We start from the raw sequence: 23,712 nt of genomic DNA, 5'->3' as shown, positions 1-23,712 counted from the left end.
CATTCTTGGAGATTTCAATGTTCACCACCACCTTTGGCTCTCCTCTCCTTTCACGGATCCACCTGGTGAACAAGCCTACATCTTTTCTATCCTTAATGACCTAGAGCAGCTTGTACAGCACCCTACCCGTATCCCTGACCGCCTTGGAGAGAGCTCCAACATACTTGACCTCTTCCTCACAACTAATCCTTCTGCTTACTCTGTTAATCTTTTCTCTCCGTTGGGCTCCTCCGATCACAACCTTATTACCTTAACCTGTCCTATCACTCCGGTACGGCCTGTGGACCCTCCAGGGAAACGTCGTCTGTGGCATTTTGGAGCCGCGAACTGGGAGGCCCTCAGGCAGTACTTCTTTGATTTTCCCTGGAATGATTATTGCTTCCATGGCCGTGAGCCATCTGAGTGTGCCTTGCGCATTACGGAGGTTATTCTCTCGGGCATGGAAGCATACATTCCTTTCTCATATCCTTTGACTAACGCAAGAAAACCTTGGTTTAATCACGCTTGTTCTAATGCTGTCCGCAACAAGGAGAAGGCCTACAAAAGGTACCGGAGCCAACCCACCCCTGAATCACATCATCTTTACGTTTCTGACCGGAATCGTGCTAAGTCTGTTCTTCGCTCTACTAAAAATAATTTCATCCATACTAAATGCTCTCAACTCTCCAACTCGAATTCTTCCCGCTCCTTCTGGCATCTTGCCAAAAATCTTTCTAACAACTTTACCTCATCATCCTTCCCTCCTCTTTTCTACTCTGATGGTTCTGTAGCTATTTCTTCTACTGATAAAGCAGATCTCTTCGCACAGACTTTCTCCTCCAATTCCACCTTAGACGATTCCGGTGCTGTTCCTCCATCACTTCTCCCCTCTGACTTCCTCATGGCTGACATTAAAATTTCTTCAGTGGATGTATTTTCTGCCATGACTGGCCTCAGTACTAACAAGGCATATGGGCCTGATGGAGTCTCTCCTGTTGTTCTCAAGAACTGTGCTTCTGTGCTTACACCCTGCCTAGGCAAACTCTTTCACCTTTGTCTGTCAACTTGTACCTTTCCTTCTTGCTGGAAGTTTGCTCTCATTCAGCCAGTCCCAAAGAAGGGTGACCACTCCCAACCCTCCAACTATCGTCCAATTGCTTTAACGTCCTGTATTTCAAAAGTTTTCGAGTCAATTCTTAATAGAAAAATTTTAAGGCATCTTTCCTATCACAACCTTCTTTCCGATCGTCAGTATGGGTTCCGTCAGGGACGCTCCACTGGCGATCTTCTCACCTACCTTTCAGACTCCTGGTCATCCTCCTTTCGGGACTTTGGCGAAAGTTTTGCCATTGCACTTGACATCTCAAAGGCTTTCGATCGCGTCTGGCATAAATCTTCAATTTCCAAACTGCCCTCCTACGGTTTCTATCCTTCTATCTGTGCCTTCATCGCTAGCTTCCTTTCTGGTTGTTCTATAGCCGCTGTTGTAGACGGCCATCGTTCTTCTCCTAGATCTATCAACAGTGGTGTTCCTCAGGGCTCTGTCCTATCACCAACTCTCTTCCTTTTATTCATCAATGATCTTCTAAGCTGTACATCTAACCCTATCCACTCATACGCTGATGACTCCACCCTTCACCTTTCCATTCGGTTCCCGCAACGCCCATCTCAACAGTTACTTCAAGAAACAAGGGATGAGGCTATGGCACACCTAATGTCTGACTTGGCTCATATCGCTGACTGGGGTAAAAATAATATGGTTCTCTTTAATGCATCTAAGACTCAGTTCTTACACCTATCAACCCGACAAAATCTTCCACAGGTATACCCATTAATGTTTAATAATATTCAGCTTAATCCTGCATCATCCTTGAACATGCTTGGGGTTTCATTTACTCAGGACATATCTTGGAAAGATCATATTACATCTCTTGTAAAGTCTGCTTCCAAGAGATTGGGTGTGCTAAGCCGACTCCGCTCTTTCTTTACCCCTGCACAATTGTTGACTCTATACAGGGGTTTTATCCGCCCCTGTGTGGAGTACAACTCTCATGTGTGGGGAGGCTCCCCACATACAGCTCTTCTCAATAGGGTGGAGTCAAAGGCTCTTCGTCTCATTAACTCTCCTCCTCTTACTGACTCCCTTCAACCTCTGTCTCTTCGCCGCACTGTTGCATCTTTATCTCTTTTCTATCGCTACTTTAATGGTCACTGCTCCTCTGAACTGTCTGCTTGCATTCCTCCACCTCTACGACGGGCGCGTAGCACCCGTCTGGCAGCAAACTCTCATCCCTTTTCTGTCCAACTCTCTAATGCAAGAGTTAACCGTTACTCCCAGTCTTTCATTTATGCAACAGGTCAGCTCTGGAACTGTCTCCCTCTATCTGTATTTCCTGCTGCCTATGATCTCCAGTCTTTCAAACGCAGTGTGTCCAGGCATCTCGGAATGATCGGATCTTGAATTTGGCTCTCTGTTGTATTTTGTTTTTTTCTTGGAGGGAACTGTTACTGCGGGCCATGGCCTTTGGTTCCTTCTTCCTCGCATAAAAAAAAAAAAAAAAAAAAAATGATTCATCTCCTGCCAGTGAAGACAATCAGGAGGATAATTCGCTGTTTCTTGATGATGACCCTGAAGATAATGGGTAATGATTTTGAAGGATTTACTCTGAAGGATCCGTCAGCAAGTGCTGAATGACGATAAACACTCGGCAAGGTGGCGGGGTTGACTAGGGGGAGCCAAGTGAGTTGGAATGGTTATGTAAGAATATATTTTTTCTTATTATGAGTTTTATTGTGTCTAAACTTTGCTTAAAGTTTACTGCGTTATGCAATAAATTATTTATAGTGGCATTTGAGAAAAGTTAAAAAGCAAATAGGATATTGCCTCGAGTTAGAAGGAACTGGTGGGGGTGAAGTAGGATGAAGATATCTTCTTTTGTGTGTTACGTATGGCCTTTTATCAAGTCTAAATCTTGCTAAGATTATACTGTGTTATGAAACAAATTATTTTTAGTGGCATTTTAGAAAAGCTAAGAGGCAAAAGGGATACTGCCACGAGGTAGGGGGAACTGGCGGGGGCGAAGCAGGATGGTGGCTATGACACTTTTCATGTATGAACATAATTATCTTCCTGTGTGTTTTACATATCATCATATGGCCTTTATCGAGTTTAAACATCACCAAAATTATACTGTGTAATGCAATAAATTATTTATAGTGGCGTTTGAGAAAAGTTAAGAGGCAAATGGGATATTGCCTCGAGTCAGAAGGAAATGGTGTGGTAAAGGATTGTGGCCAAAATGCTTTTCACGTATGAAAATATCTTAGCAGGGGGAAGTCCATATGTTGTTTTTTTCGGAGTTTCGCATTTTTTGGAATGGCTTGGGCCCTAATCAGTCCTTTCTAGTGAGGTTTTACTATATATATATATATATATATATATACTGTATACACACACACACACATATATATATATATATATATATATATATATATATATACACACTCACAGTATATATACTGTGTATATATATATATATATATATATATATATATATATATATATAGTAATATCTAAAATTTCAACAGTTTAGAATTTGATGATTCGAATTTAGATGCATTTTGGAGTGGTCTGCCTACCTCACTTTTCGATGCAATATCACGAATTTCGATGCTGTCACGGGCTTCATAAGCAGAGACAGTCAAAGATCATCACCTTCTTCAGGCCAATTACTAGGGTGTTGCAAGATATAACCATCAAAGAGGGTGAGGAGGAAGATGTTGACACCGCAGATGTCCAGATACTCAAGGATGATTTTCTATCTATCTATCTATCTATTGCCAGACGCCTCAATCCCATTTGGGGTGGCCACAAACAAATCGCCTCCAAGTCGCCCTGTCCCCCGCCATTTCACTGCCCTGCTCCCAACTCACACCCCCCTCTCTCATATACTTCTCCACCCCATCCCTCCATCTCATCCTCGGCCTCCCCCTCCCTCTTCCCCCCTCCACCTCACTCACATACACTCTCTTCGTCAGTCTTTCACCCTCCATCCTCTCCACATGGCCAAACCACCTCAGTGTGTTCCTCATAACGCTTCCTATCACATCCACATCAACACCACAACACTCCTTTATATCCTCATTCGTCAGCCTGTCTCTCCATGTGACTCCACAGGCTCCTCTTAAATAACTCATTTCCACTGCTTTCACTCTTGACTTGTGCCCTTCCAACAACGTCCAAGCTTCACTTCCATACGTTAGAGTTGGTATCACAATACTGTCATGTGGTAACTTCACTTTCATGCTCACTTCCCTGTTTCTTATCACTGCTTTCAAAGAACCAGCAACCATTCTTCCCTGCTGTACCCTTTCAAGCACTTCACCCTCCAAACCTCCATCCTTACTCATCACACTACCCAAGTACTTAAACGTACTCACATTTTCCAATTCCTCACCATCCAACCTCGCTGTACATTCACTGACTTCACCTCTCTCAAAGACCATCACTTTACTCTTCCCTACATTCACCTTTAGATTCCGTTTCTTACACACTCTCCCAAACTCATCCACCAAGCCTTGCAGCTCCCCTTTGTCTTCATTCAACAACACAGTATCATCTGCAAACAACAGTACAGGGAGTTTCCAAACACTATCCTCTCTCACCAGGGCCACTCCAACATCTGCTACCCTACCTTGTACCTCTTTTATTACCCCATCCATGTACAGATTGAACAACCATGGAGACATGACACATCCCTGTTCCAACCCAACTTTCAAACAGAAAAATTCACTTAGTTCACCATCCACACGCACTGCAGCCTTCGCACCATCGTACATACTCTTCACACCATTCAACAACTTCCCATCTACTCCATATATTCTTAACACTTTCCACAATCCTTGTCTATCCACCCTGTCATATGCTTTCTCCAAATCCATGAAAGCCGCATACAACTTCTTTCCCTTCTCTAGAATATCTGATCTACACAACCTCTTCCCTTCCTAAAGCCTCCCTGTTCTTCTCCAACTAATTTCTCTGTTCTTTCTCTAACTCTGTCAATAAGTATCCTACCATACACTTTTCCTATTATACTAAGAAGACAAATGCCCCTATGATTACCACACACTTCTTTTTCCCCTTTTCCTTTGTACAAGGGAATAATTATACCTGACTTCCAATCCTCCGGGACTCTACCTTCCTCCCATGCCAATCTGCACATCTTCCACATCCATTCTACTACTATCTCTCCCCCATGCTTCAGCATTTCACCACACACTCCATCAATTCCTGGGCTTTCCCGATTTAACTTTCTTCATTGCTTCCACAACTTCTATCCTACTGATTTCTTCCTGTCTTCTCACCTCCCTCCTTCTCCCAGCCATTCCCCAGCCACTTATACTCGCATTACTTCCATCCTCTATGTTCAACAATTCCTTAAAGTGTTCTCTCCATCTGCTCACTTTTTCTCCCTTCTCCACTAGTAATCTATCATTTTTATCTTTCACTCCCCTGCTAACTTCACTTCCACCCTGTCTTACTCTTTTCACCTCTTTCCAGAACATTTTCTTACAGTCCCTCCACTTTACACTCAAATTCCTTCCAAATTCCTCATCCACTCTCTTCTTACTCTCTCTTACTAATCTCTTCACCTCTCTCTTTCTTTCTACATATAACTCTCTCTTCCGCCTCTCAACTTCTTCCACGCCCCTATTTCTCATCCATTCATTGTATGCTTTCTTCTTTTGTGCCACAGCCTGTTTCACCTCTTCAGTCCACCACACTGTTCCTTGTACCCCCCTCCGTCTTCTCTTCCTTCCACAACCACATCACATGCTGCACATATTTCTTCTGTAAATATCCTACACACACCTTCCACGTCTCCCATCTGCTCCAATTCATATTTGCCCAATCGTTCCTCCACTTCTCTCTTATACTCTGCCTTTTTCTAATCCTCTTGTAACCTTTCCACTCTCCTTGCAACTACTCCTTCCTCTCATCTTTCCCTTCTTCTATTCCTCCATCTTACTTGAATCCTAATTCTGGCCACCACCAAGTAGTGGTCAGAAAGTCCACTCCCTCAACCTCTATAAGCTCTTGCATCCATTACACATCTTCGCATCCTTTCATCCACACACACATAATCAATCACTGCCTTCCTTTCATTCAGTTCACCACCCACCCTTCTCATCACTCGCCATGTATACCCGTGGATCATTTTATGCCTGAAGAGGGTAATGGCTATCACCAACCCCCTCCCAGCACAAATGTCCACTAACGCAATCCCATTCTCATCTATCTCAGCAGGCACACCCCACTCACCAACTATTCCATCCACCTTCACATTCCCAACTTTACCATTCATACCACCGATCAAAAACACTCTCTCATTCCTTCCAAACTTTTCCATGCACACTTCTACATTTGTCCAGAACTCTTCTCTCACTTTTCTAGCACGATCTTGCGTTGGCGCATACACACACACAATCACCCACATTTGTATTCCAACTTTCAACTTTACCCACACAATCCTTGACCCAACTGATCCATACTGTCTTATGCTCTTCTTCCATCTTTTACTCACAACTATACATACTCCTTCCTTTGCCCTCTCATTCTCACCTACTCCTGCACATATACCCCATCCATACTCCCATTCTCTCACACTTTCTCCTCTCCATTTTGTTTCAGTTATTCCACATACATCCACTTTCACACCCTCAAGCACCTGGACAATGTCTCTCTCTTTCACTTCATCATTCGCTCCTCTTACATTCCATGTACACATTACCAAGTCCTTTGTCCGGTCCTGGGTCGTCATCGTTTGGTCAGTCCTTGTCCGAGGCTTCTTGTTTGTTTTTTTTAGTTAGCTGTTTTCCGGGGAGGGGCACTAACCCTCCGCCAACCCTTTTAATCACCTTTTACGACAAGCAAGGATACTGGGAGAGTATTCTTGAAACCCCCCCTACCCCCAGGGGGGGTTGAGGAATTTGGGTTGGATACCTCCACAGAGGAGGCTACTTCAACTAATTGGTCCACCCCTGCCATACACCACCAACACCTGCCAGCCAAGTGATAATATTCCATAACCTAAGGTTAGTACTGTACTGTACAGTGTGCTGTAACTACTGTAATAAAAACTGTGACAGGATACTGACAAACTGTAACAAATTTTGCTGTATTCTACACTACAGTACAGTATGGCAATACGTTGCAGAACTACAGTTACTTAACCACATTAACAGTTCATAAAGTTTACAGGGAGTGTAGGCAAAAAATCACGATTTTACGTAGTGAAGTTGGGAGGCCTTGGACCCAAACTGATTTTTCCCATAAGAAGTTCAGTTTAAATTTCGATGTTTTGAATTTAGATGCGCTTTTTTGGTACATATGTCCATCAAAATTTGAGATTTTACTGTATATATATATATATATATAGTATACATGGTACATATACTGTATATATACATATATATATATATATATATATATATATATATATATATATATATATATTGATTAATTAATAATACGTATACTTATAAAAGTGCTGATTAATTAATATTATGTATATTAAATTTTATAGAATGATGGGAAATTGTCCAGGGTGAGAACTGTCCTGATGGGGAATTGTCCATGTTTTGACTGGGAATTGTCTGATGGCGAATTGTCTCGGAACCCGCCAATCATGGGTAATCAGATAAATCAGGTTAACTGGTTACAAGGCTTTATTTAATGCTTTAACTTTAAGTGCTTAGTGTAAGGAAAAGTATATGGTAGGATACTTACTGACAGAGTTAGGGATATAACAGAGGAATTAGTTGGAGAACAGGGAGGCTTTAAGAAGGGATGAGGTTGTGTAGAGCAGAAATTCATTCTTAGATCTTTAGTGGAAAAGTTTCAAGAGAAGGGAAAGAAGTTGTATGCAGCCTTCATGGATTTGGAGAATGCATATGACAGGGTGGATAGACAAGGATTGTGGAAAGTATTAAGAATGTATGGAGTAGATGGGAAGTTGTTGAATGCTGTGAAGAGTATGTATGATGGTGTTAAGGCTGCAGTGCGTGTGGATGGAGAACTGAGTGAATTTTTCTCTTTGAAAGTTGGGCTGAAACAGGGATGTGTTATGTCTCCATGGTTGTTCAATCTGCACATGGATGGGGTAATAAAAGAGATACAAGGTAGGGCAGTGGATGTTGGAGTAACCCTGGTGAAAGAGGGTAGTGTTTGGAATCTCCCTGTACTGTTGTTTGCAGATGATACTGTGTTGTTAAGTGAGGACGAAGGGGAGCTGCAAGGCTTGGTGGATGAGTTTCAGACAGTGTGTAAGAAACGGAATCTAAAGGTGAATGTAGGGAAGAGTAAAGTGATAGTCTTTGAGAGAGGTGAAGTCAGTGAATGTACAGTGAGGTTGGATGGTGGGGAAATGGAAAATGTGAGTACGTTAAGTACTTGGGGAGTGTAATGAGTAAGGATGGAAGTTTGGAAGGTGAAGTGCTTGAAAGGGTACAACAAGGAAGAAAAGTTGCTGGTTCCTTGAAAGTAGTGATAAGAAGCCGGGAAGTGAGCATGGAAGTGAAAAGTTACTACATGACAGTATTGTGATACCAACTCTAACGTATGGAAGTGAAACTTGGACGTTGTTGGGAGGACACAAGTCAAGGGTGAGAGCAGTGGAAATGAGTTATTTAAGAGGAGCCTGTGGAGTCACATGGAGAGACAGGCTGATGAATGAGGATATAAAGGAGCATTGTGGTGTGGATATGGATGTGATAGGAAGCATTGAGGAACACACTGAGGTGGTTTGGCCATGTGGAGAGGATGGAGGGTGATAGACTGATGAGTGTGTATGTGAGTGAGGTGGAGGGGGGAAGAGGGAGGGGAAGGCCAAGGATAAGATGGAGGGATGGAGTGGGAGGTATATGAGAGAGGGGGGTGTGAGTTGGGAGCAGGGCAGTGAAATGGTGGGGGACAGGGCAACGTGGAGATGATCTGTTTGTGGCCACCCCATACGGGATTAAGGTGTCTGGCAACAGAACATTTTCATCACAAATTGTTTTCATTTTACTCCTGAAGGTTAAGTTAGGTTAGGTTAGGTTCAAGATTAAAACAAAAATAATTTACAACAAAAATGCTATAGAAGTGTCTTAAAATTGTCTAAAATAGTGAAAAAAAAAAAAGTTCAAAATCTCGTAATTCTGTTAGAGGCTGAAACGATAATTTTTGGTTCTATTATCGTTTCAACCCCTAACAGAATTACAAGTTTCAAAGTGTGTAAGAATTATCTAAAATAACAAAAAAGGTTCAAAATCTTGTAATTCTGTTAGGGGTTGAAACGATAATTTTACCCAAATTTTCAACGGAATGGGCAACAAGAGGTTATCTCCCACCTCCTACAACTATTACCACCACCACTACAACTATGGTTCTTTCAATTTGAACTGGCCCTGATTTTCTGCCTTTTGTGGCTTATTTCACGCATATCAGTTAAGACTGATGATGCTACGGCTCTACACGTTACATTGCACCTTTTGACTAACATCATATTCTAGTGTTATTATATTATTATAACTCACCATAAAAGATGGTGGCTTGATAATTTTTGTCCATGTTACAGTAAAGCCCTTGTCACACACATGCGACTTAAGAGCCAACCGCGACACTCCAAGGTCGTAACGCATTTTTTCATCGATCGTCCTTTGATTTGCTGACAATGCCCGGACTCTTTTGGGTGCTCGTGCACCGCTGGGACGACTCATCGAGCCTCACAATTTTTTAACGCGTTAAAAAATTGTGGCCACCTCACGACTTGCTAAAAGTCATGTCACAGTTGCGTCGCAGACGGGAGTGTCATGTGTCGGTCGTGAAGCAGTCTTAGCTCAATTGGATGTGTCGTGATGCTGTTGCCAACAAAAAAAGCATCATGACTGCATGTCCCTCATCAACTGACTAGACACAGGAGAGGTACATGGTCATGCACTGGGTGTCATTGGTGGTCCAGGTGTGATGCCTCGCCCCACACTGGGTGTCATTGGTGGTCCAGGTGTGACACCCCGCCCCACGCTGGGAGTCATTGGTGGTCCAGGTGTGACATCCCGCCCCACGCTGGGTGTCATTGGTGGTCCAGGTGTGACACCCCACCCCACGCTGGGTGTCATTGGTGGTCCAGGTGTGACACCCCGCCCCACGCTGGGTGTCATTGGTGGTCCAGGTGTGATGCCCTGCCCCATAGGTCGGTCATGGGAGGTTATGGGGGTGTCGTGGGGGGGCTGGGGTGCATTCCCCAAACGCGTCACGCAGTCGTCTTGCATTCATGGGCGGTCGTGTCACAGTTGTGGCTGACAAAAATTAATTAAATTTCAAATTTGAAGTCTCATAGCTACGTCACCTTGCGCTCGCCTCATGATCTTGTCGTGTTCTTGAGGACGTCATGACCGGTCATGAAGCAGTCCTGACACGGTCGTTAGGCAGTCATGAGCAGAGCAGATTCGGGGCCAGTCAGGAGGCGTGGGAGCCAACTAAGACACGACCTTGAGTCGTGCAGCGGTCAGACCTTGTCACGTATGTGTGACAAGGGCTTAAAAAGAGCTCAGCTGGCGACTGGGGGTCACCTATGGGTATCACTGAAATCTAGAAACAAACCGAGTGATGCCCTCCCTAAGAGGTATCTTCCTCCAGTTAATACGCAAAGTTTCCTTACATATACCCCATGTCACGTGTCCTGGGATACCAAACAACAATAAACTGAATGACCTGGTGGGAAATAAAGGCAAGAACACGAGAATAGAAAGATATTTACCCAACACAGCAAGATGAAGAAACCGGCGCTCCAGCACCGACCGTCTTCTCCTAAGTTCTCGCTGTCCAAATCGGCCTAATTTCTTCAGGTCTTGGTAATTGATAGGAACACTAGTTCTATTTCAAAATATTTCGTTCACTTACATATCCGTGTATGACAAAAGCACTAGAAAACAAAAATAATGTGGCGTGTACAAGACCTCTCCATCTCCTTTACCAAGCTCACCCCAGCTTCCCCTACTCTTCGAACTCAGCAGTGCACCAACTCTTTTTTTTATTTTATATCATCCAGCCTTCACGTGAAGGAAAAAAAAAAAAAAAGGCTAAATGGTACATTTACTCAATTTAGCAACGGAAATCACCTGATATTCAGTATTCTAATGCGGTGACTGAGCTTTTAAGAATTTTTGTACGGCCGAATGCCCAATCCTGACACCATCAAGGGATTCCTCATCCTCGGATCAAGCGCAACTCAGTGGCTGATTTCAGATGTCATATGCTCCTTTTAATTTAACTTGGCCCAAAACTGCCATCTACCCATTTTGAATTCTGAATTCTAGCAAGATTAACAAATACTACACTTTTTACTAACAAGACTACTTCCATCCATCCATAAATAATCACAGAAATATGATAAATTCCAATTAAAACAAGAGTATACATGAGGCAAAAAGAGGAAAGACAACGTGAACTTTATGACACAAACAACAAGAAGGGAAAAGAACCCATGCAGGGGTTACTTAAAGACGAACAAAATTGGTATGGGAAGTAGTAGGTGAGAGAGAGAGAGAGAGAGAGAGAGAGAGAGAGAGAGAAGGGGGGGGGGGCAAGGCGGGCTATGAAAGAAAAAGAGAAGGAAGAGAGATCTAGAGAGCAAGTGGGTGGCAAGCTGTGAAAGAGAAAGAGAGTGAGAGAGAGGGTGTCGATCGACCTAGCTCTCACTCAGTAGCAGCATCACCTTCAGCTAGCACTCTCGCTCTCTCTCACTCACTCCACCACTCAGGTCAGTATATCAAAACGCACTCTCACTCTCACATGCTCTCTCACTCTCGGTCACCACTGGCTTGCACATTCACTCACCAATTCCTCTACTGACTGATTGAAACTAACCTGCTAACTTACTTTTACCTGCTCCCTGACTGACCTATTAGCCCACTGACGTTTACTTACTGACTCACTGACACTGAACGTGTTATGCTACGTACTCAAGGCTCAACCTATTGTTCCCTGTGTACGAATAACTGACCTGGGGTTCTTTTCAAGACCGGGTCTAGAGCATGCGACCAGAGGAACAGGGCTCAAAAACACAGGTTAACCAACTTGACACGTATATTGTCACATAAACACACAGTACTGGACGCAGTACAACTGGGCAGATTAAGCACACTAAGATGGATACAAAGGGCCAGAGCTGAACTACAGGTTACAGGGTAGGTGTGTGTCATCCAGGTGTAGGAGGGGTCCCGTCAGGCGTGTGCTCTCTTAAATGGGCATGGGACCACTGTCATGGGCCTTTCCCTGGTGGGGCCTCGATGGGTATGTCAGCCCTCAGGGCTGGGGCCGAATAGGGCAGGCAAGCGTGCTGCCTTGTGCCTGCCCTTGGTGGAGGACGGCTCACCAGCTGGTCCAGGAAGGCCTTGGCCAGGAATCCTGGGGACATCCCTTGATGGCTGGGGCCTGTAGCCTCACCTTTGTTGAGAAGCCATCAGGGGCTGCCTGTGGTGTCTCTTCCTGTGGGAGTCCGGCAGCGACAGGCGATGTAGGGGTGCTGGCTGCAGTGAGCATATCCCCAGGCTTACTGAGGCCGCTCCAGACCCTCTCCAGCTGCAACTCCGTTGGGGAGCTAGCTCTGTTCCTTGGGGTGTGGGGAGAGCGAGAGGGACGTCCCACTCGGCCTATGGAGGAGTGAGGCAAGCAAGGGGCATTACCCTTGAGGGGAGTCGCAGGGGTAGCAAATGAGGGAAGTACAGTGGCCATTCCCTCCCCAGCGGGTACAGTGGGCGCTGCCGCGGTTCCGCAAGACCCTGGGAAGACAGGTGAGAGAAGGACATTGGCTGTTCTCTCCCCGACGAGCACAGTGGGTGTCGCTGCAGTCCTGCTCCCTGTAGGGGTGGCAGATGAGGGAAGTATAGTGGCCGTTCCCTCCCTGACGGGCACAGCAGGCGCCGACGCAGTTCTGCCTTGCCCTGGGACTACAGGTGAGAGGAGTACAGTGACCGTCCTCTCTCCAGCAAGCACAGTGGGTGTCGTCACAGTCCTGCTCCCAGCGGGGGCTGCAGGTGAGGGAAGGACAGTGGTCGTTCCCTCCTCGACAAGCACAATGGGTGTTATCGCAGTCCTGCTTGGGACTGTAGGTGAGGGAAGGACAGTGGCTGTCCACTCCCCGATAAGCACAGTGGGCATCGTCACGGTCCTACTGGGGGTAGTAGGTGAAAGAAGTACAGTGGCCGTCCTCTCCCCGACGAGCACAGTGGGTGTCGTTGCAGTCCTACTTAGGACTGTTCTTACATGAGTCCCACCCTGATCCTGGTGAGTGCTGGTCTGGGTAGAGAGTAGTGCAGCGGGGCGGCATACCTCCCGCGGGCTCCGTTGAGGGGAAGAGGGGCGCATGGCAGCAGGGGACATATGCCCGTCTTGCTCAGGCCATTTCCGCGCCTCCCTGTGGTCTCCCTTTGGTGCTGGTATTTCAGACTGAAACTGACCTGCTGACCCTGACTCAACGACAATCTCAGACCAACCAACTGACAACTTACTGACTAGATGCTAACTCACTGACTGAAACTGACCTAATTCACTCACTGACACGACAATGACTCGCTGACTGATACTTACTCACTGACACTCCTACTGACTTACAGCCACTCACTGCCCTACTTCATTTACATCTGCCTACTGATTCACTGAACAATCTACCGACACAATGAATGATAGTGACCTACAGACTCAGTACAATTCATCAGTTATTCATCACTCAGTATTCCTTTACTTAATTAATATATGAGAGAGGGGTGTGTGAGTTGGGAGCGGGGCAGTGAAATGGCGGGGGACAGGGCGACGTGAAGGCGATTTGTTTGTGGCCACCCCGAACGGGATTGAGGCGTCTGGCAATAGACAGATAGATAAAATTACATATTCATTTTACACTTGTCCTTCACTCATCCATTTATTCATTTACTTGTTGCATGGAAGATATAGTATGTTTTGTAGTCAAAGGCTTATCAGAAATGTGAACCCAGTGGGCTGCAGGCAGTAAGTCCACATCCCCTTTTCAGGAGATAGGGAGGAATTTAAGGGACGTGTATTATCGGGTTGCAGAACTGCACGATTATATGAGATGCATGAAGGAATCCCTCTTCACCACTTCATCACACAAATTGTGATAAAAAGGCAGGTAACGACAAACCTGAAGGTCAAATGTCAAGGTCACATGTCTGCTACCTCTGACATTTGAATATTATGGGCCCGGAAAATTATTACACGTAGTTCATATCTTCCTCTTTCCACCTCAGCGTTTTGGAACCACTTATTCTATACTTCTCTAACTGAATAAGACGTATGGATGATGCTGGGATGATAATAATGGATGTACTGTATTAGAGTACACTACAGTACATATTATGAAAAATATCCAAAATTAAATTTTTTTGTAAAGAGTGGGCACAAGATAGTACCATCAGATACTGTAAAACACAAAATAAAAAGTTTGTTAGTATTTGTGCATTAAATTAAGTGTTTTAAATAAGATATGGACAAAGAAAGCTACAAAGATATAATTTTAAGTAGCCTAAAATTAAAGAACACCATATATATATATATATATATATATATATATATATATATATATATATATATATATATATATATATATTGCCAGACGCCATAATCCCGTAAGGGGTGGCCATTTGACTTTGAGTTAGTTGTTTTACGGGGAGGGGCACTAACCCTCCACCAACCCACTTGTTGACACGTAGGGAGCACGTATGGTTTGGTTATATGGTTACCACCCAGCGTTGTAAATGGTTTCTTGGCTTACAGGAAACCATTTGGCTTGTCACTCAATGTAAAGCCACCTGTAAAGGAAAGAAAAGCAATAAGAAGTGATAGGAAAGATGGGAGAAATAGGAAGAGAGGAGGGCAGGCACAGAAAAAGAATGATAAAGGCTTATATATATATATATATATATATATATATATATATATATATATATTTTAACCCCATGAGGAGTGTACAAGCCTGAGTCTTGGCAAGGGTGACCAGCCTCATCCATCCCTGACTGGCATTACATGATAAAATGCAACCAACCCTCAGATGTAAACCCCTGGAGGCTCAATCCAACTGCAATGCTATCACCCACTATCCACCAGGCATCATTTGGTTATATAGTTACCACCCAGCATAGTAAATGGTTTCCTGCTTTACAGGAAACCATTTGGTTTGTCAATGCAGTCACCCAAAGGCAGCACTACATCAAGTGAGTGGACAATGGGTGTCCCCACCTACCACACAATGAGATACTGTATATTGCTGGGTTGGGTGTGGCACTGCAGCCTTCTTAAACTTTATCAATAACTATTCTATTATCTATTTTTGTTATATTTTAACCAAAGAACACTGTTTTCCCACAGGCCATATATGGGTGTGGTGTCATGGCTGGTGTGGGCGGGTGTGGGCGTGGTGGTGGTGTCGGTGGGAGTGGGTGTGGGGGTGGAGGGAGCAGCCATTGCCAAGGCAAACTCAACTGTAAGTTATTGCAAAAATTGTCTGCTTCCAGTTTAACAATCATTTGGTTAAAACTAAGTATGAAAATGTATAGACAAACCCCTAATTGAAGAAAGGGGAATGAGTTATGGTCTAGGTGATGGTGTGGTCTGGGTGAAGGTGTGGGGTTGTGGTGTGATCTGGTTAATGGTGTGGTCCAGATGATGGTGTGGTTTACCTCAACACTTCAAGTAGTCTCAGTACAATGTTTATTATTTTTTATTTAATTTTTTTTTCCCACTCTGTTCATAACTGTTTGGTACATTTAAACTGAGTCTGAGGTGATTGGGACAGGCTTGGAGGTCATAAGGGATGACAACAGAGATGGTTTTGACAATAAGCCATTTCTCCCATAAACTCTGTCATCTGTACTACAAATTTCCATAAGGACATTCCTGGGGTCAACTATAAGCTGCAATACATGCAAGCCTCGTGTAATGTCCATTTCTTGATTCAACTTTTCATATGAGCACTGATGAGGTGCCTGTATGTGGTGGTGCTATGCACCCTGGGTGCAGTAAAATGGCTGTGGCATTCATCTGGAGCCAAACCTCCTATATCCCTGCATCTTGCTGTGGGGAAGGACCCTGCTCTGACCGTGGTGAGGCACTATCTACCACAAAGGGTGCTGGTGCCATGCATCATGTATGGTATGTGCTGTACTGAGCTATACAACCACTCTATAGAAGCAGTTGCTTACAAAGGATCGACAAGTCTGCTTGGTCAAACAAACTAGGGCAACAACAGCAACAATACTACAATAGCCTTTCACAAAAAAACTCCCATTTAACCAGCCTTCCCAATCATTCAACTAACCATTCACTCATCTGACAGAGCATAACAGTGCCATCTGATCTGCTGCTTCAACTGTTGGAACTGAGCAGACAACTCCAACGCCTGCTTCCCAAGTCAGATGCCCTCAACCTACTCGATGCTGCTGCTGAGGAGAGTATGTGCCTACTCTTATTTACCATTTTTACTGTTTTTATTATCGTGAAAGGTCAGTTAATGGTGAACAAGGAAATCTAACCCAAGTGGACAGTTAAGTCCTGTCTCACAGATATTCTAGTTATTGCTGCCCATGCACTGGGTATCTAGCTACAGTAATGTATAAAGACTTTAATTATGTCACTGTCTTAACTCTGCACTGTAATAGTGACAGGAAGCCTCCAAAGTTTACATAAATACAAGCCTATATACAAACTTGAACTAGGTTTGTCCTAACTTCCTCCTCTTCGAAGTGCCAGACAGCCTCTATAGTCCTGACTTTTGCTACAACTGTGTCCTAGCCTTCTATGATGTTTTGCCCTTGTATGTGCTTCAGTTTTTAAAGGAAAGATTTTACTGTGCCTCAGCTAGATTCACTCACCATACCTTCCACCAAGTAGTTTGTAATGTGTACTGGACTATGCCAACTGCTAAGATATGCTTAACAGTAACTTGAAGGCATGTTTTCCTCGCTGGGTGTTTTAATGAGCACATCCCATGGCTATTCAGTGGTTATACACACAGCATAACACACAGTATTTATGGGAATTACACAGTTTCCGTCTCAATCAGGACCTGGCTGGCTAGCTGGATTTGAGAAAGAGCAGGGATGATAAGGAATGAGGAGAACCCTCTCAACATCAGGTCTATTGAAGGAGGGAGAAACAGACAAAGTGAGGTTTCTCTCACTTTATACTGCTGAAAATGGTTATTATAAATAACGACACTCACTACCAGAAAGCCAATCCCACAGCTACTGCCAGTACTGTTGTACAGAATAACCTTTAATTTTTTAAAACAGGGTTTTCTTATGCATACTCAGTCTGTGTGAGTTAATAGCTCTACCAATTAGCGGGGGAGCAGCTAGGATTTACAAAATGGGGTGGCCAAGCCACATTATGGGAAAGCCCAAAGTGAAGTCTTTAGGTAGGTCACTCCAGGAGTGTTTTCATGGAAATATGGAGTGACCAGGCATACTTCTGGGATGCCCAGTGTCTCCCTGGTCACTCACCTGGCTATGCCACTGCCAGCTGGACAACCTAAAACACTAAAATGTAACACAACCTTCCTTGAAGCCATGAACTTCCAATTGGTATTTTATGAGCACTTCCCATGGTCATTCGTGAGTCATGTACAAGGTACTAAATGCATTACCTAAATTATACTTTAACAGTTCCCTAACTCTCTGTAACAGTGGCCAGCCGAGTAGATGGAGCCAGTGACGACCCCTATCTGGACTCGCCTTTACTTTCCTTGGCCCTGCGGTATCACACAGTTCTTCAGCAGCGCAATGAAGACCTGTTAACGCAGAATGGACGATGTACTGCCCAGGTGTGGTACTTGTTGTGTTTCTTGTGCTAGCTGTTGCAATAGCTATGGTGGTGGTAGCTGTTGTCATGAGGGTAGTACTGGTAGTAGCAGCATAAAATGAGTGCAGTGATTATGTCTGTTTCTCTCTTTTCCCCTCTTCCCAAGACCTTTCCTTTGAGAGGTAGTCTTTATTACTTCCCATTTCCCTGATGTTGTACATGGTTTAGTTGTTGCTGTGGTCCCTGTCTTATCTGAAAGTGAATCCAGCAGATTGCTGGCTAAAGTTTCCTTTCTCCTTCGGTTCATTATCTTCTTTCAGGGTACAGGGATCCAGATATAGCTAGTCAGTGTACTAGTCATTGCATGGGCATCCAAAACATTCCATATGAGCTATGACAAAGATAAAAATTGTGCTGCACTTCTGGTACCTAAGATGGGTCCTGACAGACAGAAATAATGCAGTGTCCCAAAAATATTGCTTGCAGTCCAGTGATGGTGATACTGGCTCCCAGGTGGAAGGTTTAGGGATCAAATCTGTGCCGGGTCATAGTAATGACAATTATGAGCAATTATGAGGACCAAATCTGATGAGAGTCTAGTAACAAATTTTCTTCAGTGACCTAAATTTTTCCAAAGGATTTCAAACTTTCTCTAAAAATCCAGCCTTCTCTCAAGCTATATGGCCAGAAAATAATGGTTTATATTTCTGTAGGTAGAGGCACTACAAGAGGACAAGGAGGACCTACGACAACAAGTGCAGGAGTACAAGAAGCGACTACGGACTCTCCAGGTAGCTCGTCTGGGTGGGAGGACAGACGACCGCCATTTTGGTGTCGGGAGGACAAGTGAGGAACGGTGCCTGTGTGGACGCACCGAGAGACCCGAGGAAACTGCCGAGGGGAGATGTATTTGTACCGACCTAGAAGCCGAACTGACCACCACAAATGGGGATATTTCTGCTACAGCATCCACCAGTGTAATGTTGACTACCAACACCACTGCCATCACCACACCTGCCACAGCTACCACCACCTCCACACCTGTCCTAGGAAGTGGATTAAGGTTAGCTTTTCCAACCATCATACCACGTGTTCATTTTTCTTAAAAATCAATTCCTTCCTTCCCTCCTTCCTCTTCTGTCTTTACTTCATTCATTCTTTCCTCTTCCTTCTGCCCATGGGTGACTCCCTCTTCTGTCTTTCTTTCCTTCATTCTTTCCTCTTCTGCCTATGGGTGACTCTGCACTGAGTGACAAGCCAAACGGGTTTCCAGTTCACCAGGAAACCATTTACTATGCTGGGTAGTGACCATAGCACCAAATTATGGCGCCTGGTGGTTTAGTGGGTAATTAAGGCGCTCCAATGGGATTGAGCTGGTGCAGGCTTATATCTAAGGGATGGTTGGGGCTTATTGCTCACGTAATGCCACTCAGGGACGAGTGAGGCTGGTCACTCTCATCTTAAATGTCAGGACCAACTTGCCTAGCCCTGGCCACCTACACTCCTCGTACGGCAACACAGGATTAGATGATGATGATGAAAAATCAATTGAAACCCTTTATTCTTGGTTATTTCCCTTCCTTACATCTTTTCTTTCTGGATTTTATCTTTTTCACTGACTTTCTTACAAGGGGACATTAACTGTAGTCATTTTGTATGGGAGTCCTGCTTTCTATTTTCATCTGTTTATGTACAATATGGCCCTGTTCACACGAGGCGTTTTTAAACGCGACGTCTACTGCCAGTGAAATGCAGCGGTAGATGCTGCGTTTCCCTGGCGGAAAAAGTCAACCATACGAAAACCTCAAACCGCTGAACAAATGCACGGTAGGAAGAAAAATGTCGAATCGTGCGTTTGGACCAGCAGTTGAGAAAAACACGCGGTAGCGCGTGTACAGTCCAATACACTACCATTGTCTTTGCTAATGCGAGTTAGGAAATGCGTGTTTGAAAACGCCTTGCGTGAACAGGGCCTATGAGAGTGAATGACTGAATGCAGATGCTGGTATAATAATTACAGTTGTATATATCGCCCCTTTTCTGTGTCCATTACAGAGTGAAAGATTGTGCTAGCCATCAGAACGAAGGGGCCAACCAAAGCGGCATATATGACATCTACCCATCAGAGTGAGTAGATGTGAGGGAGAGAGGAGGATGGGAAGGAAGGGGAAAGATGCAGGGAGATGGGTGGCAGGGAGAACAGGAAGCTGGGTGGACGGGAGAAGAAATGGGTGGCAAGTGAGTTAAAGGGAGAGATAAGTTAGTTGAGAGTGAGGCAGAAGGAGGGAGAAATGGGTGGAGAGTGAGTCAGAGAGAAGAGGAGGGCATTTTGGAAGGATATGAGATTGGGAAGAGGGTCAGAAGTAGAGTAAGAGAAAGAGACAGCATTTCAGAGGATAGTAGGGCAAGGAGAGAAATATAAGGAAAAAGGGGGCTGACAAAGAAAGAATGATATGAGGAAGAAGTAGGAATAGAAATGAATAAGTCACAAGGGGAAGGGTAGGAGGGAGAAGAGGGTATAGAAATGAATAACTCACAGGGGAAGGGGCAAAGACAGGGCATTATAGAGAAACAGACAAATGGAAAAAGTGTGAAACCTAAGGGGAAAGCTGGAAGAAGAGTAAGCTGGAGGGATATGAAGCAGGAGAACAGGGAAAAGGCAATTGAAAGGGACAGCAAGGTGGAGAGAAAGTGAATCAGAGGGATAAAGATGTAAGGAGAAAAGCAGGCAGTAAAGAGTTTGGAGGGACAGAATGGCATGGAAACAGTAATCCATATCCTTCACAGATGTCGAGCAAAACGTGTGTGGTGTGACCTAGAGACGGAGGGTGGGGGATGGACGGTGTTCCTACAACGACGGCAACAAGACCAGCAGGAGAACTTTACACGCACCTGGCGAGAGTATGAGGATGGATTTGGAAGCATCATGGGGGAGTACTGGCTGGGTGAGTGGTATGGAGGTTTTAAGGCCTCATTTTAAGGTTGATTTGCACTGACTTAGACCATCTGGGGCTGCTTCAAGGGTGATCTGGATTAATTACAGGTGTTTAAGGTTGATTATTACTAATCAGAGGTGTTCAATGATAGATACAAGGATAATGAGAAATTTCACCCAGACATAAGCCATCTGCAGGCATGAAGAGAGTCATGTCCATCCACAACCAATGTTCCTTCTTAGCACATTTTCTGTATGTGGGTATATTTATTTCATCTTAACAAACAGGACTAAAGGCACTACACCAGCTAACGGCTAAGGCACCACACATCCTGAGGGTGGAAGCGGAGGACTTTGAGGGCAATAAACGCTGGGGGCAGTGGGGACGATTCAGGGTTGCTAGCAGCCAAGAAAAGTATGTGACTGCATATTTTCACTTTGACAGAAAAATGTTAAAACTGCAATTGAGCTAAAAGTAGTAATAACAATGGGAACAGTATACAGGCCGTATATATGTAAATATATAAAAACTCTCCCTCTTACTAAAGATCATTTTAAAATATCCTTTGTTTACACCATGAAAATGAGTCTTAACCTAACCTAGTCTACCTTATCTATCCTAACTACAGCTACAAGTTACTGGCAGTGATGTACACAACCAACAGTACACTTGGGGATGGACTGTTGTGGCACTCCGGCATGCAGTTCTCAACCATCGACAAAGATAACGACAAGCATAAAGGTACAGTCACTCAGCTTCTTCAGGCCAAGACATCCTATATTTATTCTTGCTACCCCCAGATTACTTCATTTAGCTATGGAATGATGTACAGAGGTAAAGAGGTTAATGTAGGCTATATCTAATGCCCTAATATCAAGTCTGCTAAAATGGATAATATAGCTCAAAAAAAGAAAGAGTAAAGCAACATAAAGCATAAAGCATAATGATGTTCTCACACCGAATGGCCTAACCTAATATTATTTATAACAAACGAGTCCTTACTAGGCAATCTTTCTTAGAAGTTATTTCCTGTAGATTTGGTGGTAGAAAAGAAGACATAATAGGGTCCCACTGCACAATATCAAGTAAAAGAAACTGAATATCAAATGGGAAGGTTTCTGCAGTCTAACAGATTCACATCTGCATGTGCCAGGAGCTACAGCTACAGTACAACAATGAATACAGACTACAAATAACAAGTTCTTGAATTATGTGACCTAAAATAACAAAGAAAAACAATCTCAGTCATGAGATAACAGGACAGGATAGCAAAGGTCATAGTGATGGTGGTGAAAATGACAAAGATGATGATCATAAGTTCATGTACTGGTGGGATAGGGGCACAGCAGGGTCTGAGACTAGGCTACCACTGTCGAGATCATTAAGTTGCACATCACCTTACATATACCACTGGGAACATTTACAAGATAAAACAAACTCAGTTTTTTGCTTTGAACCATGGCATGTTACAGCAGCCTGCAGTGATGAGGGTGAACTTAGCATTTCTTAATCGGTTATCACCATTTGAACAGAACTATTATTTTTGCTTATATTTTCTACATTTCCAGGTAACATTTCACCCTCCATTTGCTTCATTTCAAATTAACTAACATCTGATCTTATATTTTCTTCATTTCCTTGCATTTAACATACTACAATCATCCATTTTCCCCAATTCAACAGAATTAAAACATTATCTTGTAGTTCCATGACATCCATCAATAGGTATATGCCTTAATCTCATAGAGGGTGGCCACAAACAAATCATTCCCATGTCACCCTGCCCTCTGCCATCACCCTCCACTGTCTCCAACCCACATCCCCCCCTCTCATATAGCTCCACCCCATCCTTCCATCTCATCTGTCTTCCCCTCCACAAAACTAAACACTTAATATCATTCTTTTCCCCCAATAAATTTTCAGGGAGCTGTGCACATGAATACAAGGGTGGGTGGTGGTATAATGTCTGCCACAATGCCAACCCAACCGGCATCCTAGTCGACTCCGAGAACTTTGACTCCATGGGCTGGGTCTACTGGAAGCCCCGGGTCTATAAGTGGGCTAGTCTCAAGAACCTGCACATGAAGATTAGACCACGGGGATTCGGAGCTGCGGTACCATCGTCCGGACCTGGGGACTGTATCACTACTGAGGCAACCAACACAGAGTGAGATGGAACATGATTATCATGTATATGGTACAGTCGACTGTAGAAAAAGAAATCTTGCATTTGGAAATTAACTGAAATGATTCCATGATGCTGCAGTCTTGTCTGTATCACTACATATGCAACAACAACAACAGAGCAAGAAGGTACATTGTTAAAGTTCCTGCACTTGACAGTTTCTATGGTAGTCAAAATAATTCCATGGTCAATTATCTCTCAGGCAGTCTTTAAAACTGCACAAGATTTTAGATTTACTGTACCCTCATCCACACCACCTGGGGACTGTACCACTGCTGAGGCAATCATTGCACAGTGAGATGGTACATGTTACAGTTAAGTATCCTAATTAGGATACAACCTCAGTGATCTTAAAAGGTGGTACTGTTACAACCTCTCATTGACAAAACAATCAATTCCCTTTGGTGCTGCAAATGTCACATTAAAATGCCATGTCTCAATATGATTTATAAGATTCTGAGTGTTTTGCTCAAATATTACGGTAATGTTACTCTATTATGTATTTTCTATACTAAAGTATTTTCTTTAACAATACATACATAGTACTGTATAATATGATTTTGGATACATATGTGGTCTGGGGGGTTCATGTGCAACAAGGGTTTAAATCCAGGTAATGGTTCAAGTTAGTCATGCTTGTCTTAGATGCCTGGACTTACTAAACAGCCTAGCCCCAGACCCTCTAAGCCCTGGATGGGGTAATGAAGTATGATGCAGTGTAACAGAAGAGAACAAAATTATTCATGAAAATATATGAA

At 43.9% G+C, this 23,712-nt stretch overlaps 1 protein-coding gene across 1 annotated transcript; it reads left to right on the top strand.

Moving 5' to 3' along the window:
- Positions 1–16,386: 16,386 nt before the first annotated feature.
- LOC145399422 (fibrinogen-like protein 1) lies at positions 16,387–23,433 on the top strand. Its single transcript, XM_080272040.1, has 8 exons — positions 16,387–16,485; positions 17,719–17,855; positions 18,547–18,896; positions 19,889–19,960; positions 20,621–20,778; positions 21,057–21,183; positions 21,398–21,510; positions 22,693–23,433. Coding segments are annotated over exons 1-8 (1,206 nt in total). The 5' UTR covers positions 16,387–16,484; the 3' UTR covers positions 22,941–23,433.
- Positions 23,434–23,712: the final 279 nt, after the last annotated feature.

The sequence above is a fragment of the Coenobita brevimanus genome, chromosome 49 (genome assembly GCF_032717465.1).
Source record: "Coenobita brevimanus isolate Jiangsu-jjx chromosome 49, ASM3271746v2, whole genome shotgun sequence".
NCBI lineage: Eukaryota > Metazoa > Arthropoda > Malacostraca > Decapoda > Coenobitidae > Coenobita > Coenobita brevimanus.
This window is presented reverse-complemented; position numbering and strand designations above follow the sequence as displayed.